This window comes from Scomber japonicus, chromosome 3, assembly GCF_027409825.1.
Source record: "Scomber japonicus isolate fScoJap1 chromosome 3, fScoJap1.pri, whole genome shotgun sequence".
NCBI lineage: Eukaryota > Metazoa > Chordata > Actinopteri > Scombriformes > Scombridae > Scomber > Scomber japonicus.
Genome location: NC_070580.1, coordinates 26,494,265 through 26,510,489, shown reverse-complemented (window position 1 = coordinate 26,510,489; position 16,225 = coordinate 26,494,265). Strand labels below are relative to the sequence as shown.

At 39.6% G+C, this 16,225-nt stretch overlaps 2 protein-coding genes across 2 annotated transcripts; both read left to right on the top strand.

Annotated features, from left to right (window-relative positions):
- The first annotated feature begins 154 nt into the window (after positions 1-154).
- Positions 155-10,611, top strand: LOC128355495 (nuclear factor of activated T-cells, cytoplasmic 2). Its single transcript, XM_053315759.1, has 10 exons — positions 155-404; positions 757-1,696; positions 1,875-2,046; positions 3,013-3,215; positions 3,818-3,990; positions 4,255-4,395; positions 6,001-6,056; positions 6,360-6,492; positions 7,570-8,223; positions 10,236-10,611. The coding sequence occupies exons 1-10, from the start codon at positions 293-295 to the stop codon at positions 10,280-10,282; spliced, it is 2,631 nt and encodes an 876-aa protein (XP_053171734.1). The 5' UTR covers positions 155-292; the 3' UTR covers positions 10,283-10,611.
- A 1,901-nt stretch (positions 10,612-12,512) lies between these two features.
- Positions 12,513-15,748, top strand: manbal (mannosidase beta like). The gene is made up of 3 exons (XM_053315945.1): positions 12,513-12,649; positions 13,406-13,586; positions 15,308-15,748. The coding sequence occupies exons 2-3, from the start codon at positions 13,437-13,439 to the stop codon at positions 15,416-15,418; spliced, it is 261 nt and encodes an 86-aa protein (XP_053171920.1). The 5' UTR covers positions 12,513-12,649; positions 13,406-13,436; the 3' UTR covers positions 15,419-15,748.
- Positions 15,749-16,225: the final 477 nt, after the last annotated feature.

Here is a 16,225-nt window from a genome sequence, read left to right as displayed (position 1 = left end):
CCCCAAACACACACACACACACACACACACACACACACACACACACACCCACCGCGCCTCCTGTCTGCTTGTCATCTTCAGCAGTGACAGGAAGCGTCTGTCGGTGCGCGCTTTATTTCAGGTCGAGCTGTTGGATGTTTTATTTGAGCAGCTGTTGATGTTTTAAACGCGTCGTTTCTGTAACTTTTTCGTCCATATATACCCACAGATTAATTTAACTATCTAGTTTGATAATTATCCTAAAAGGCACATTTGTTAAAAGGAAAATCGATCTAACTTATCGGAGTTGGAGATGACTTCTGGAGGTTTGGGGCTCACCGAGAGCCTGAATCAAGACATAGGTCAGGAGGAGCTGGATTTCTCCGATTTATTTCTGTATAATACACCTGGAGACGATTTTAAAGGTGTGTATGAAGCTATTCTTCAACTCAGAGTTATTACATCATATGATTTTCTTAATATTGTATCATTCACGTAGGCTATAAGGTGGTGGCTGTGTGGTGAATTGTAGTCACATGGCTTTGGGATATTTATCAGTGAATACTCAGTTGTCAGATACTGATGTTATGATGTAATCCTCCTCTATCACTGTCTGTAAGAAGTGGGATCAACTAGTTCCCTTTTTTATATACGAGGGAACTAAAAAAGATTATTTAAAAAAAATAGTGGTACAGTTTTCTTAAAATTGATCTCAGCTGGATAGTCAGTGATATAGACACGTGTACACGAGTTCATTCTGGATCTGGTTGTTGACAGATGACACAGGGGCTCTTCTTGAGAATGACACCCACCCTCCTCTGCCGGTGGTCGACCCTAACGCCGCCTACATCTCCAGCTCCTTCCAGAACCCCTCCTCTCACAGCCCCACCTCAGACAACCTGTCAGGGCTGGTGTCGAGACCGGGCACCATCCCTGCTCCCAGCCCCAGGATTGAGATCACTCCATCGGGTGACTCTCTCAGCTCTCAGACCCTGGAGCGCAGCCCTGCCTCCAAAGCTCTGGCAGCCTACCGGGAGTGTGTGAGCCCTGCCAGCAGTAACTCCTCTACAGGCTGGCCAGCAGAGGGGTATTCTCCCTTGGCCTCACCATGCGTCTCCCCTTCCAACGTAGGCGGATGTGGCATGTCCGCCTTAGACCTCTGCCCAGGCCTCCAGGGTATCCACACTTCTTCTGCCCATTCCTCTCCAGGAGCCTCACCTCACAACAGTGTCACTGATGAGACCTATCTTGTGCCTCAGCACCAACCCAATGCCTCGCCACGTACCCACCAGCGTTCCCGCTCTGCCTCACCGCAGGGAAAGCGCGCTTATGACCAGGTCCACCCCTGTCAGGGGGGCACTCCTGTCAAGCAGCGCTCCCGGAGCCCCAGCCCTATCCCTTCACCACATGAGCAGCACTACTACCTCCAGCAGTACCAGGCTCAAGCTGAGTTCCAGCCCCAAGCTCAGACCTCCTCCCCAGTTCTAAAGGAGATTCTGGGTCACCTTGGCACTGATCTAACCAGAGTGGTGCCTTCTGCAGTGGTGCTAGGTGCACATGGGCAGGCCCAGAGACAGGACTGTGTGTATGAAGAGGAGTATGACTGGGTCTCTGAACAGGAGAGGATGGGCAGGGCAGGACCTGAGGTCAAACCTGAGACCCTCTACATGCTCCCAGCTGTGTGGCCTACTCCTCAGGTCCACCATGGAGCCTTCAGGTGTGTTGTTTATCCGTTTTTTGTTACTGATAAAGAATTAACGTCTTTCTAATGAGCTCATACGTATGCACAAGGCACTCAAATAAATGCTGCTGTTTAGACAAGTTAGAAATATGAACAAACTCTGTTTCTCTTTCTCTTTTGTACCCTTTCTCTATGTTTTTCTTTTTTCTGTCAGTGGTCTGTCCGTGACAACGCTTCCCTCTTTAGAGTGGTCGTTACCCAGTCAGTCTGGCCAGTATGAGCTACTGATCCAACAACAGCCCAAGTCTCACCACAGAGCTCACTATGAGACTGAGGGCAGCCGCGGAGCTGTCAAGACACCTAACGGAGGGCATCCGGAAATTCAGGTGCTTTTTTTTACTCTAGTCTGTAGTTTGCTGGGGCTTTTCTGTGTATCTATGCAAGTAGCATTTCACACCTTTGTCACTGTCAATTTCAAAAAATAGAAATGAAGTACAGGGAGAGACTGTAAATGTGGGTTGGTATTTCCTGGATAATGTTGTGTTTATGAAAAGCCGACCGTCATGCAAATAAATGAAAGAGTCTCTCACTGTCACGTCACCACTCCCACAAGGATAAATTAACAAATGCACTGTTGAATTTGCTTAAATAAAGGTAGATAGAGACAAATTAGGTATTAACATGACATACAAATTGATACTTCCGCTTTATTTAGTGCTGTTGTGAGTTCATTTATGAGCTGTTACTATTGGTTTTGATGACGATGATGATGATAACACTGTATTATCAGATCAAATCTGATTTTTTCTTGCATCACAGCAGTTCCATTCGTAACATTACACAAAAGACAAAAACTAAAACAAGAAACAAAGATACATTTAACATAACATTGCAACCACAGAAGACTATATTCAAGGCCCTTCAGCATACATTTATCTGTGATTAAGCTCTGTACTTAATTTTAGAATTGACTGCTGTAGAAAATAGGGCTTCAGTGTGACCTTGTGTCTCCAGTTTGATGCTAGCAATTTATACTCACTGCTCAGGACATAATAGTTCAGAGACAATGTTGTTGGCCGGCCCTAGTATGTTATTATGGTAGATTGATTCATAGAGTTTCTAAAATCTTTGAGCAGATTTTCATTTGGTGGAGCAGTTTTGACTTTCCTTGTACTGTTAGACAAAAGGACTATGCAAAGCTGCTGTGCCAGAAGTGACCGGTGAAATCATCCCCACAGGGAGAACAGATTTACTGTGCAAATTTACTCTCCACAGTCATGGGCGTGAATGATATTACAGTTCATTTAATTCAATTGAAGCAGGCATTTAAGCTCCTCTGTTGCCTTCTCCAGCTCTATGGGTACCAGGGCACAGCTCCACTGATGCTGCATGTCTTCATTGGGACGGCTGACGAGAGGCTTCTGAAACCGCATGCCTTCTACCAAGTCCACCGCATCACTGGCAAAACCGTCACCACACCCAGCATGGAGAGGATGATCAGTGGGACCAAAGTGTTAGAGATCCCCCTGGAGCCAAAGAACCACATGAGTGTGCTGTGAGTAAGACAGAGAAACTGCAAAAAAAGTCAGATGTGAAATCATAAATGCAGTCATTCTGATTATGTGGTAACATTGATCACCACAAGATTTTTTCTAAGTCTAGCACCTCACCATCACCCACTGTAGTATTTTTTTTTCTCACAGAGTTGATAAGTTGCCTGTAGCTTACTGGCATCTGTTTTTATTTGGACTCGCAAGTAAAGAAGTTTGAGTGATCTTTCTCTTCTCAGCTTTGGTTGTGATAAGATTGTCATCTTTTTGTGTGTGTGTGTGTGTGTATGCTCCCAACAAGTTGCTGTTGCTGCAGACGGAAACATTAAATGCATCACATCCTGTGTGCCAGGGAGTTTTTCCAAGAAAGACCAACCAGACACCGGGTGTTTACAGCAGCAAACATAAACGCCTTGACAAACTGGAGGGATGATAAATCTCTGTAAAACTGTTGCTAACAATTACTTTTGATTTTATCTGTCTTATCATTTTAAGATACTGTTGCTATAGTTGGGTTAGGGATACGGTTAGGGTTAGGATTTTGAGTAAAACTAAGGTGACAACATTTGTAGCAAACTCTTAATCTGACTTCTCTTACGTTTCACAGGATTGACTGTGTTGGGATCCTGAAACTGAGAAATGCTGACATCGAGCTGAGGAACGGTGAGACGGACATCGGACGAAAAAACACTCGTGTGCGCTTGGTGTTTCGTGTCCATATTCCACAGCCTGGAGGCCAGTACTTGTCTCTTCAAGCTGCCTCTCATGCCATCGAATGCTGTAAGGAGCCCCTATGAGCTGCATGTTGCTTCCTATTGCTGAATCATTTAGTATTATAGCATTTTAATTTTATCTACTTCTTGTATCCTTTTCTAACTACTTAAAAATGTAAACTCAATGATTTTTCTCTATAAAACCTTTGATGTAAATTTCTTCCAGGGTTTAATTGTCAATATGGCAAAGTTATGGATTTTTGTTTACAAAAAAATGTGCTGAAAATATTTTCTTCTAGATTTGTAAAGTCCTTTCTTCCTGTTTCATCAGCCCAGCGCTCAGCTCAGGAACTCCCTGCAGTTGAGAGGCAGGACCTGGACCGATGCTCAGTGCGAGGTGGACAACAAATGGTCCTGACTGGACAGAATTTCACATCCGACTCCAGGGTGATGTTCTCAGAGAAGACACAAGGTGAGGAAGAGTTGGAGGAACCCTTTTTTAACTTAGTGTTCTGATGTTGGATCTTTATTACTCCTCTAATCCATTACTATCCATCGTGGTACTTAAAATGAGCTACAACTTAAAGTAATATTGTACTTAAAAGAACAGCTCAATATTTTGGGAAATAAGTTTATTTCCTTTAATGCTGAGCATTAAATGAGAAGATTGATACCACTATCATGTCTGCATGGTAAATATGAAGCTACAGCCAGAAGTCGGTTAGATTACTTTAGCATAAAGACTGGAAACCTAGGGAAACAATTAGCCTGCCGCAGTCTTACCTTGCAAGGCAGCAGGATTTGCGAGATCACAACATTAAAAGATCATGCAAGAATCCATCTCGTCAGGCTTCAAGTTATGTGTTTGTGACCAATCAGCATCCTATGAGGATTCTTGTGTTATCTGCAAGGTAAACTGGTAATAAACGGTGCTAGATAGATGGTTCATCCAATCACCTACCTGGTATTTTTTGGAAGTGCCTGCCCTTTTCTGAACTTTTTCCAAGGACGTCTTTTCAAATGGCACAAAGTTCACTGAATTGGCCTACCAGCACCTCTAATGCTATTATTATAATGTTATATTTCTTGACAAGGAGAAATGGTGCAACACACAACCCCCTGTGAAACCTATAAATTAGTGAGTTTTAGAAGTGCTGGTAGATGGATTTTATTACCTTTGGACAGAGAAAAGCTAGCTGTTTCCCCTTTTTACAGTTTTTGTGCTAAGCTAACTAGCTATTGTACAGACATGAGAGTCGTAGCCATCTTTTCATCTTACTCTCAAGTAAATGTTGAACAGTTACTTTAATACATTATACTGTACACCTACTTTATGAAGATTGTTATGTGTATATTATGTTGGCCTGTGATTGTTTTGTGTGCACCTTTGGATTTTTAAAATAGTCTAACACACACCTCTATGGCCTCCCAATATCCGCTGTAGTGTCTCCACCTACTTGCATAGTATTTGTATTTTCATATTATTTGCATATCAGTGGCGTAAGAGCAACTTTCAGTGACTCACATCTTCCTTCAACCCCCACTTTTAACTCCGACAAAACAAATCATTAGTTAAAACTTTTACTGTTTTACTGGAGGGGACAACTGTTATTTATGTCTACATGGAAATTTCTCACCTTGTCGCTGCTTCTCCTGCCCACACAACATTGTTGGGTTATATGGTTTGAGAGCAGGATGGGTACAGTCAACTGCCTGTACAGCCTCTCTGTTGCTTGGTGTGGGGTTTTATGCAACAGGATGTGGTTAGACAGACTGATAAAGATTCAGACCCAGAGCAGAGGCTTTGTTTTTTGTGTGTTTTCAAAGCGTGGGTGGAAAACAGAAACAGCAGGTAAAAAGTGAGTTAGGAATGAAACACTAAACCAGACATGAAGAGAACCCGGTTTTCCACTGTCTCTTCACATGAAAGACATGTTTTTCTGCTTGTTTTCTTTTCTTTTTTTAAAATTGTATTTTTATTTGTATTAGAAATATTTCTCTTTCCGCTGTATCAAATATTAATTCATAAAATTTCCACTGCTTTAATACCTGTAAACTGTCTTCCCTTTGCTTTCAGCTGGGCAGCAGATCTGGGAGGTGGAGGCCACTGTAGACAGAGACAAAACACAATCAGTGAGTTAACACCCAGTGACATGCACATTAAGGCACCATTACATAACCCATGATGTACTTTTAGATATATTGAATCCTTACATCCCCTTTGCATACTCGTGCTCAAAACAGAAAGCAAAACACAAAGCCAATGTCAACATTTTGCTGACTACCTCATCATGCTGATGTATCATGTTTAAATAATTTATTTCTGGTGCTGATTTTGATCTGAAACACAAAAGAGAAGAATTTGGGGCAGCCAGCGCCTCTCTCTCTGCTTCAACATGACAGCTTGTCTGAGGCGCGATCTCTTTCTGTATCTAGAACATGCTCTTTGTTGAGGTCCCGCCATATCGAGACCAGAAAATTTGCCACCCAGCCAAAGTCAACTTCTACGTCATCAACGGGAAGAAGAAACGCAGTCAGCCTCAGCACTTCATCTACACTCCTGTGATAGGTAGCCTATATATTCTTCACTGTTATCTGTCTCCATCTCAGCTGTGTCATTACAGGAAGAGGAGATGAAGTATATTTCTCACTTCTGTAAACATAAACTTCATGTATGATGCATGACACTTAACCTGCATCTGGACTTTGGTTTGACACTTCTGCCATCTATGAAGACATTTAAGTGGGTCTATTTTATTTAAGTAAAAAAGAGGCAAATGTATGCTATGCTGCCCATCTGTGACTAAGTTAAATATAGAAGGTGCAGGAAATTGCAACACTGAAATAAGATTAGATCCAACCTGAAAGCAGCTTTTTCTTCAATCATCATTTTACTCAGATGTCCCACAGTTTCACAAGAAACAAGTCTCAATCACAAGAAATCGCTCAGTTAATCAATTACTGTTAGTAGCAAACTGTGGCCACAACACAGGCTCAGCATGGGGTGGAAACTTTCACTTGTTCTATAAGGGAAATTTTGTCACTCGTGTTTTTGCTGACGCTTTCTCCACCTACATGTAGTACCCAAAGTTGAAATGCAGGCACGTTCTTAGGCATATATTGAAAGATTTTTTTAGGAAACAAACTGATAACTTGATATCAAGGAAAAGTGGGTTCATGAAAACAGCATAAATTACAATCCCTCATCATTAAATATACTGCCATGCTACTGGCTGTATAGATAGTCGTTTTGTCCACCACTTTGGTCCAGACTGAAATTTTTAACCAAACTTTTAAATCAACATATTCCAGCACAAGTCCTGAAATACTATCAACACTGTACTTACAAAAAAACTGAGGATGCAGTTTTTCCATATATGGCTTTAAACTGTAGAACATCCTACCAGCAGACACCAGGTACAGGCCACCTCAGTAGTATCCTTTAAAAAACATTAAATAGTGTATCTTCATACAAACATATCTTTTCATCAATGCATCCGTTTTATGTGCAGCTTTTATATTGTTTTTAACTGGATCAATCAAGTTTTAAACTTGATTTTAAGCTGATTTTATGGGGCTTGTTTTTGTATTTGTGCCTACATTCATTCCTTTCCAATGTCAGATTATCTTTCTTTTTGTATTCCAGCCATTAAAGCAGAGCCACTGGATGACTACCAGTTAAATTCGTACGGCTACTCAGACAATCAGTCTCTGCCTGGCCTTTCAATGAAGTCACTCTACCATCACCTGGAGCAGGACAACAACCTTCAAGCCTTGAATGTGTCTTCAACACTGTACCATGTAGCTAACGTTGACCACAGAGCTCACATGTCAACCCCCGATCCACTGAATGACCAACCACTGTATTACCAGTCCAGAGCCGGCACTTTCATCAATAGCCCCATGCTGTTCCAAACAGCAAACCAATGTTACAGCAACTGCAGTACTGCCTTCCTCAGTGGTTCACCAATGGCTTCCCAACCTGCCAACGCTTCCACTTCCAGTCCACGTGTTACTGCCAGAAACCCTGTGGTCAAACTGGACGAAGGCCCTCAGATTGGCGACTCATTTGAGGCCTGTTTGGCGACAAGACATCAGGGTTTTGTGCAGGCAGCACTGCCACTGGGAAGATCACCACCTTCAAGATACATACAAGGTCAATCTCAAGGGAAGGGTGGCTGCCGAGTGGAGCCAAGCAGCCAACATCTAACCCAGATTGGCAGAGTCAACCATGATGATCCAGGTCCAGAGAGAGTCACAGTCAAACAAGAGAACCTCAGCTATACCTATCTGGAGGATGGTGAGTAGACACAACACAAACTGTTTTCCTGAAGATGTCAGTAGGCTTTAGACAAAGTACTTGTTGTTCGGTCTAAGATCCCCATATCCCCAACTTTATGAAACAATCCGACAAGCACCCCCACTTAATGCAGCAAATATGTAAGCATCTCTTAAAGAGGACACATGATGCTTTTTGGAATTGACAATTGTCAAACTTAACATGAGTGTATGTAAAATTCTCCCTGCAAGTCAAAAACCTCGGCTTTAGCCTGCTATTAGTGCTTCGTTTGCAAAGTCACCTCTACTTCCTCCTTGACATGACATCTTTTGTACATGCCCACAAACAGCATGTGCAAACAATCTGAGCTGTTCATATTGTCCACTTAGCATTTTTTGGATCAGATGTACAAATGTATTTGAGAAGTGTATGTGTCGAGTAAAGAACAAGAAAATGGACCTGAAAATGCACGTTACGTCCCTTTTAAATGCTTATTTTTGCATTCTTCACACAAATAACTACTAGAAACAAATATATGCTTTCGAGGACAGACTTGAATGACAATATTTGTCATTATTATCATTTGAATTATCACATCTCCCACTCTCATCAGCTGCCAGCTTTTTTTCCAACTCGAGTGGCTGTTATGATCACTTCACCGTCAGACACGTTTCGATGAAACTTGATTAGCTCTCTCTTAATCAGTAAGCCTTAATGTTCTGTATTTGTTAGGATCATATTGTGGTGTGTGTAAAACTGTATTGAAAGAGAAACTGACAATACATTTACATGATCTCTCAATCAGTCAGTCACTTTTTGCACTTTACCTTGTGCAGCTTGTGTGATTTTTGAAAGTATTTGACAAGTCAGCAGAAGTTATAGAGAATTGTCTATTAACTGTTTCACAAAAACTGGGAGAGTACACTAATAAAAAATTAAAGAAACAAACTTACAGGTTTGAAGTACAAGGTTTGGGGGATGGGTATTTGTGGTCCAGTCTGCAAACATGCACACAAGCACACTGCAACAGTATGTTTGCAAATCCTGGGCTGTGGTTTCTGTTGGGCCTTTCTATCCACTTTCCTGTCTCATCGTTACTCTATCTTTCACATGCAAACACACACACACACACATACACACACACACACACACACACACACACACACACACACACACACACACACACACACACACACACTCACATGCACATGCACATGCACATGCACATGCACATGCAGAAGCTTCATTAGCATGCCTAGTCTCATTTAAAATACATTTGGACACTCTCTCTCTCATTGAATTGGAAGGTGTGTCCAAACATTTGACTGGTACTGTACACAACCGGCTTATGGTTTCTGATTCATTTGAAGATAATAAAAGAGAAACACTATCATAAATCGTTTATACCTCTGTGATGAGAGACAGAAACAGGAAGTTTATACATAGGCAAATACATGCAGACACACCTGTGGTAAAGAAAGCAACAATGTCCTTTGTTCTAGTTTCTAACAGAGACCGGAGTAATACTGAAAATACGAACAGACTGTTTTATTGAGCATCAGCAGCTTAACCACAGTAGTAAGATCACTTAAATGTAATATTAACAATGGTAATTTTATCTATCAAAAGATTAATATGCAACAGTTTATTCATTGAAGTTCTTATTTTTGTTGAATCAATGCACAGACTACTGCAGATATGTAAATTTGTGTTGAACAAACAGCAACATCTAGTGGACCTTAATATAACTGCAGTACATCAGATGCTCACTGTAGAGATTGCAAGTCATCATTGGAGATTGTTGCTGCATGTCATCTCCCACCCCTCTGATTTGCTGTCACCTCTTTACCGTTGAGCCTGTAATATCCCTTCCAAAAAATCGGACTGGCAAAAATGTAAGAAATTTATTAAAAACATATGCACACAAAAGGGTTTTGAATATATAATGAATGCATTTCAAATCTTTAAAAAATGTTGATTCCTCAAAAATGTCATGAGGGAAGTTTCTCATCGCTGTTTGTAATGTTTTTCAGTGAACGACATCATACGAAGAGACCTGAAAGGCCACAACGGAGAATGATCCTGGAAGCCTTTGGCAGCCCTGATGTCTGAGAGTAAACAATGCACGTAATCTTCCGACTTCAGGAACTATAAATATTAAATCCTGATTGTCTTGACGGAAGCTTCTAATAAACATTTTATCCAGATGGTGGCAAATATTTAAGGCAAACAATAGAAACTGATGCACAAAAGACTTAAACTGACTTTATTTCAAAATGTTTATGTGGGACAAGAAAAGGTGGCTGTTCACTTTCCTTTGTTTGTCTTCAATATTAGCACTTATTTTTCCTCAATTGTATGTAGCCTTAGTAAAGCCTTATACTGTTTATCTATTGCATTGTTTTTCTCTGTTCATATATTTGTACAATTGCTTTTTGTAAGCTTGTATAAAATATTTTATATTAAATACATTTTGTTCATATGAATTTGTGCAATGAGAGCAGAAACAGGCTTAGGAGTAAATCAAATATTCTCAATTGACAAGGCTTTTACATTCTTACATCATTCATTCAATCAATCAATCAATCAATCAAACAAACAAATAAGACAGAACTAATGTGGACTGGAAACAATTGGAGACTAATGCAAAAAAAAAGAAAAAAGAAAAGGTAACAAAATTAAATAGATATTAAATAATTATAATAAAATAGAGTGAAATAATTGTCCCAGCCACTATTGTCAAGATAATGTATGTTATTATTTTTAACCTGAAATAGTGATAATGTTCTGAATATTTAAATGTATCTTATGATCATCACGTGGATACCACCTACCTATTACATTTTGGATAAACACTGATGGAAATTTATAGTTAGATCGTTCAGTACCATAGTACTGTATACTTTCCTCTCACATTGGTGAGAGTGAAATTTTTATCACATCTCCAATATTAGTAATGCTATTTTAGTATTGCAGTGTTCAAATATAAACAATAGGGGGCGACTTTCTCAAACCAATGATCTACTGGGTCAGAGGTGCATCACAAATTGGTGACCTTCATGGTTACCTTCCAGTCATGGATGTATTGTAAGGTTCTGTTTTACATCCATGCCTCCACTCTGTTGTACAATCATTGCTAATCCCAGAACCTGAAGTTGGTCTATGAATACTGAACAATAACAAGAGAAATATATCTGTGGATATAGACAGGGAAGTTAAAAAAATAAATGGAGGTCATATTTACAGATTTCTTCAGATGGCTCAAATGATCCAGAAAGTGGGACAGTGGCATTAAAGTAACCCTTCTTGATATCAAAATTCAGCTCAAATGTCAGTATTCACAGCAGAGATGTTGGCAGTATTATGGACACTTTTGTGGGCCGAGGATTACACCAGATAATTCAGTAATATGCAGTGATTCAACAGCAGCTTTAAAATAAGATAAACCAAATCCAAATCCAGATCTGATATACTGACAGAGATTTACCAGACAATGTACAGAATTCACAAAGCAGAGTATAAGGTGGGTTTCATTTGGGTGTGGAAGGCAACAAGGATGCAGATAACATGGTAATGAATGCTGCTCATGATGATGGAGTAGAATTTACTCTCTGTCCGATAGGCTACAGACTGTCAGAATATTCAGAATATGGTTAAACCAACAGAAGATTTAATCACTGAACTCTACCATATTTGCGAAGACTTCATAAAGGTGGTATAGAGTTCTGTTGGGTACCAGCACATAAGTGGTTGAAAGGGAATGAGTGTGCTGATAAACTAGCAAAAAGGGCTTTGCAAAAGGAAATATTAGACTGGATAACACAGGATTAAATGGTACTTTGGTTGTACTGGGGAAAAGGAACAGTGACACGTGTGAGAGCTGTGGAGTTAAAGAACACATCCTATTGCACTGTACCACATATGAAGTAAAAAGAAAGGTTACATGATAAAGTATGAAAGGTGGAACAGCAGTGGGATCTGATGGGGATGGGGACAGTCACCAGGAAGGCATTCTTTACTTTCTTAAGTGACACAAGGTCAGTGAGTAGAATTTAAGAAATAGGGTAAAATGACATGATGTTACACACTCTTGTGCAGTGGGTGGTGACTTTATGGTTGTTTGCAATGAGCTAGAAAACAAAGAAAGGAAGAATAATATATATTTATATCATTTGTTTTATTTTTTAATTTTGTTTAAATTATATACAAACTCAAGAAGGGTGCAATAGCTCCATACAAACAGTAGAGGGCTCCAATGAAGTGTCTGGTCAGCTTAACCAAGCGAAGAAAAAGATTGCTGACGTCCCTTCCTGTAAGTGCTGATGCCTTTTTTTCTGCTTCATTTGTGAACTAAACTCGCATTTTTGTTTCACAGTGTTTTCCGGTGTTTACTCACCTTTTACTCTACATTTATATTCCTGCACATTACAGCGGAGTGTCGTCGTGGGTAAGCTTTCTGATCCACACACTCATTGAAACCCAGCAGAGCAGACAGATCTCATCTTTGTTAGCTTCAGTGTTTTGCTACGTTGTAAATGTGTCCCAGATTATAAAGACAAAAGATAAGATGAATAACAGTGTTTTTTAAATCAGTATAGGTTTATTCATGGCACCAGAATACATTATTTTCATGCAAAATTGTCTACGTTGTAAGTTAGACTGTGTGTTTATGTTGTGGGTGGGTCCACAGCTGCTAATGAGAGAGAAAAAAGTAAACACATTTAATTTTCTTCCATAAAACCGCCTCAGTTATCCCTGGCATACACATTTACTAAATCAATGGGCAAGAATGTTAGCTTTTTTTCATTTTTGGCAAATTTCATGTACTTAAAATGAATTTTTTAAAGGACCAATAGATAACTGAACTTTACTTTTTTCTAAATGGTGTTGAACAACTTTCTATTTAAAGGTGCACATTTTAAAAAGCAACCAAACCCCCAACATTTTTCAAAACCCATAAAATCATTGACTTACTTGATTAACTTGATCAGTCTGTACCCCTTTATTCATTTTTTCAATTTATGTTTCCTCCTAAATGTGAAAAGCAGTTTGCCCAATCTTATTTTTTTCTTCATGTTTTGATGTTCCTGTTTTTTTTTAATTAGACTATTTACTATAAAGTTTGGTAAAGCAACCAAAGCAACCATTTAAAAAACCTGTTATTGATCTTCCTACTAACTGAGCTTCTGTTTGGTCATTAAAGGAAGCACAACGGACCAAAGGAGAGGAGCATCATGTCTGCAGAACTGGACCTGTCTCCTCCAGAGGTCCCAGAGCCCACTTTTCTAGAGAGTGTACTGCGCTATGGTCTGTTTCTGGGTGCCATCTTCCAGCTCATCTGCATCCTGGCAGTCATCTTCCCCATGTCCAAAGGGCACGAACATGTAAGATGGCAACAAAGACAGGCATAGAATAGAATAGAATATAATAGAATAGAATAGAATAGAATAGAATATTTATTTGTCACATAGAAACTGTACATGTACAATGGTAGTGAAATGAATTGTCACAGTCCCGGTTGTGCAAGTAAGGACTCAGGACGCAGCCTTCGGGGGCGCCGATGTTGACTGTGCGGGAGCTGGAAGTGTTTTTCTTTATCCTCACCACCTGTGGCATCAAAAAGCTCTGGACCCAGGAACAGATTGAGAAGTTCAACCCCAGATCCTTGAGTTTAGTGACCAGTCTGTGGGGGACTATGGTGTTGAGAGGAGAGGAGAGGAGAGGAGCAGAATACACTCCCACACATGTTCTTTATAAAAATGGAGAGACAACATATCTGAGTGATACATCATAGAGCTGAAATGAATAATCTGAAACTGTGATAAAGGATCAGTCATTTCTTAGGAAGGAAAAAAAAATCAATATTCTGATTCCAGCTTCTCAAATGTGAATAGTCTGGTTTCTTAAGTCCTTTATGGGGTTATACTAAGCAGTCTATCCCCATAGAGCAGCAGTTGTGGACTGCTGGTTGACTCAAAATAAGACATTTGAGGACGTCACCTCAGGCTTTGGGAAACGGTAATCAACATTTTTGACAATGTTCTGATATTTTATAGACCAAACACAGATTATTTGATAATGAAAATAATAGTTAGTTGTAGCCCTAATACTCAACAAACATTGCATTTCCTTGAACATCACATCTATATTCTGCTCACCTCAACTTCGCCATTAAGGCAAATGGTGTCAATCCTTCATTGCTTAGTTGTTGTCAGGATTCTCAAAGATTTTTTTAGACCTTCAGTGGGTTTAAATGGTGCTCAATGTTCTCGGTATGATCTGAGGTGAATGTACCTTGGCAGAATAATGGTACAATTATACAGCTGGACAACTAATGGTAGAGCGTCTGCAGTTATATGATTATTAACTCATTTGTTCCCCAATGCTGTTACAGACTGTTATGCAAGTCACTAAAAAGACCAAGAAGTAGTCTCCCAGTCCCTCTCTGTCTCAGTCTCCCTGACAAACAGAGAAATCAGTTGAAAAAGTAGCGGTAGTTATCTAGTTTTTAATGTCCATGAAGACAGAACCACCAAGGGTTACTCCCACCATCTCCATACTTACAATCATCAGGAGAGATTATTTATAGACAAGACCAATTAAATCCACTGCCTAATTATTCTATTTTCAGACATCGTCATCAGATGCACTGATTACTCTCCACAGTATGTCGCCATTTCAGCCTTTACAGCAGCCTGCTGTCATTATTCACTGTCCGAACAATAGGAAAGATTGCAGTCACAAAAACAGTGCTGACAGAGACAGTGCTGAAACATGCCTGAATTTCTTTTATGTGTGACTTCCAAAAACTGTGAATTTCAGTTTGTTTTCTATTTAATTGAGATCATTTTACACATTCTGAACTTTCAAAAGTGATGAAAAACTGAAGTACCAAAATGTATATTCTTGTTATCTATATATAAATCGCTAACCCCCGTGTGAGTATTATATAAAAGACAAACTCTTTCGTGACAAGATTAACTTCTTCAAAACACACTTACCTAATCATGCAAAACAGTCATGTATTTTTAAAACCACATTTCAATGACTCAGAGGATTTCTTTCGAAATGCTGGGTGTCTAATGTTTCCTTGTTTGCTCCACAGGAGGAGATGGATTCTGCTGAAGGCAAATCCACTGAACAGATGAAGAAACCTAAAGGACCAGCACCTCAGATTCGACAGAAACCTAAGAAAGAGAGCAAAAAGAAGCGATAGTGTATATGTGTGTGCGTGTGTTACCTTGTTGTGCGAATGGGCGTGTTAAGTAATCAGTGAGTCAACAGTTACCATTATAGTTATCTCTACAAGCATATGAAACACTACAGTTATATAACAACAATAAAAAACGATGTGTAAAGAATGGGAGACACATCAGAATGACATTGAACCATTCATCCTGTTCACATTCAACAGCATACAAAGAACAAGTGTCATAGCTTTTGCTGACTGTTTAATGCAACTGCATATTTTATGTTTTTTTATAACTCAATGTTGATTGATTGTTTGAATTGAAATTGGAAAATAAATGCAATGTGTTCACCTTAAGCTCACTCAAGTTGACATTGATTGCTAATTTAATCTTGATTAAAATGAGTCATAGTGAACTCATGTCCGGTCATTCATATCTACTCCTTTTGTATGCCAGAATATATACTTTCTTTTCAAACTGGAGTTTTTTTGACACCAGAACAGCCTTATTTCACAGCAGGTAAGCTGTATTTAACTAAAACTTAACTAGTTCCTATCATTGATATTTAGACACAATATATGATACAGTCAGGGGTCACAGACTCAGGAATGGACAATAAAGAGGTTTAAATACATTAAATTGACATTTAACAGACATAAGACGTGAGAGTCGTACGATTTGCCAAAAACAGTATAAGGTTTAGGGAACACTGATAGGAAGCCTTGTGTTTATCAAATGAGGTCATAGATTACAAATACATAAAGATATCGAATCTTAGTACTGAACAGGGGTGGTTCTAGGATCAGACCTTTAAAAGGGTTCAGCTCCTAATA

Bases quoted from the DNA above. Each gene is read 5' to 3' on its own strand.
- LOC128355495 (XM_053315759.1), top strand. From the start codon at position 293: ATGACTTCTGGAGGTTTGGGGCTCACCGAGAGCCTGAATCAAGACATA. The intron at 1,697-1,874 runs GTGTGTTGTTTA...TTTTTCTGTCAG, and splicing joins GTCCACCATGGAGCCTTCAG to TGGTCTGTCCGTGACAACGC. The intron at 2,047-3,012 runs GTGCTTTTTTTT...TGCCTTCTCCAG, and splicing joins GAGGGCATCCGGAAATTCAG to CTCTATGGGTACCAGGGCAC.
- manbal (XM_053315945.1), top strand. From the start codon at position 13,437: ATGTCTGCAGAACTGGACCTGTCTCCTCCAGAGGTCCCAGAGCCCACT. The intron at 13,587-15,307 runs GTAAGATGGCAA...TTTGCTCCACAG, and splicing joins TGTCCAAAGGGCACGAACAT to GAGGAGATGGATTCTGCTGA.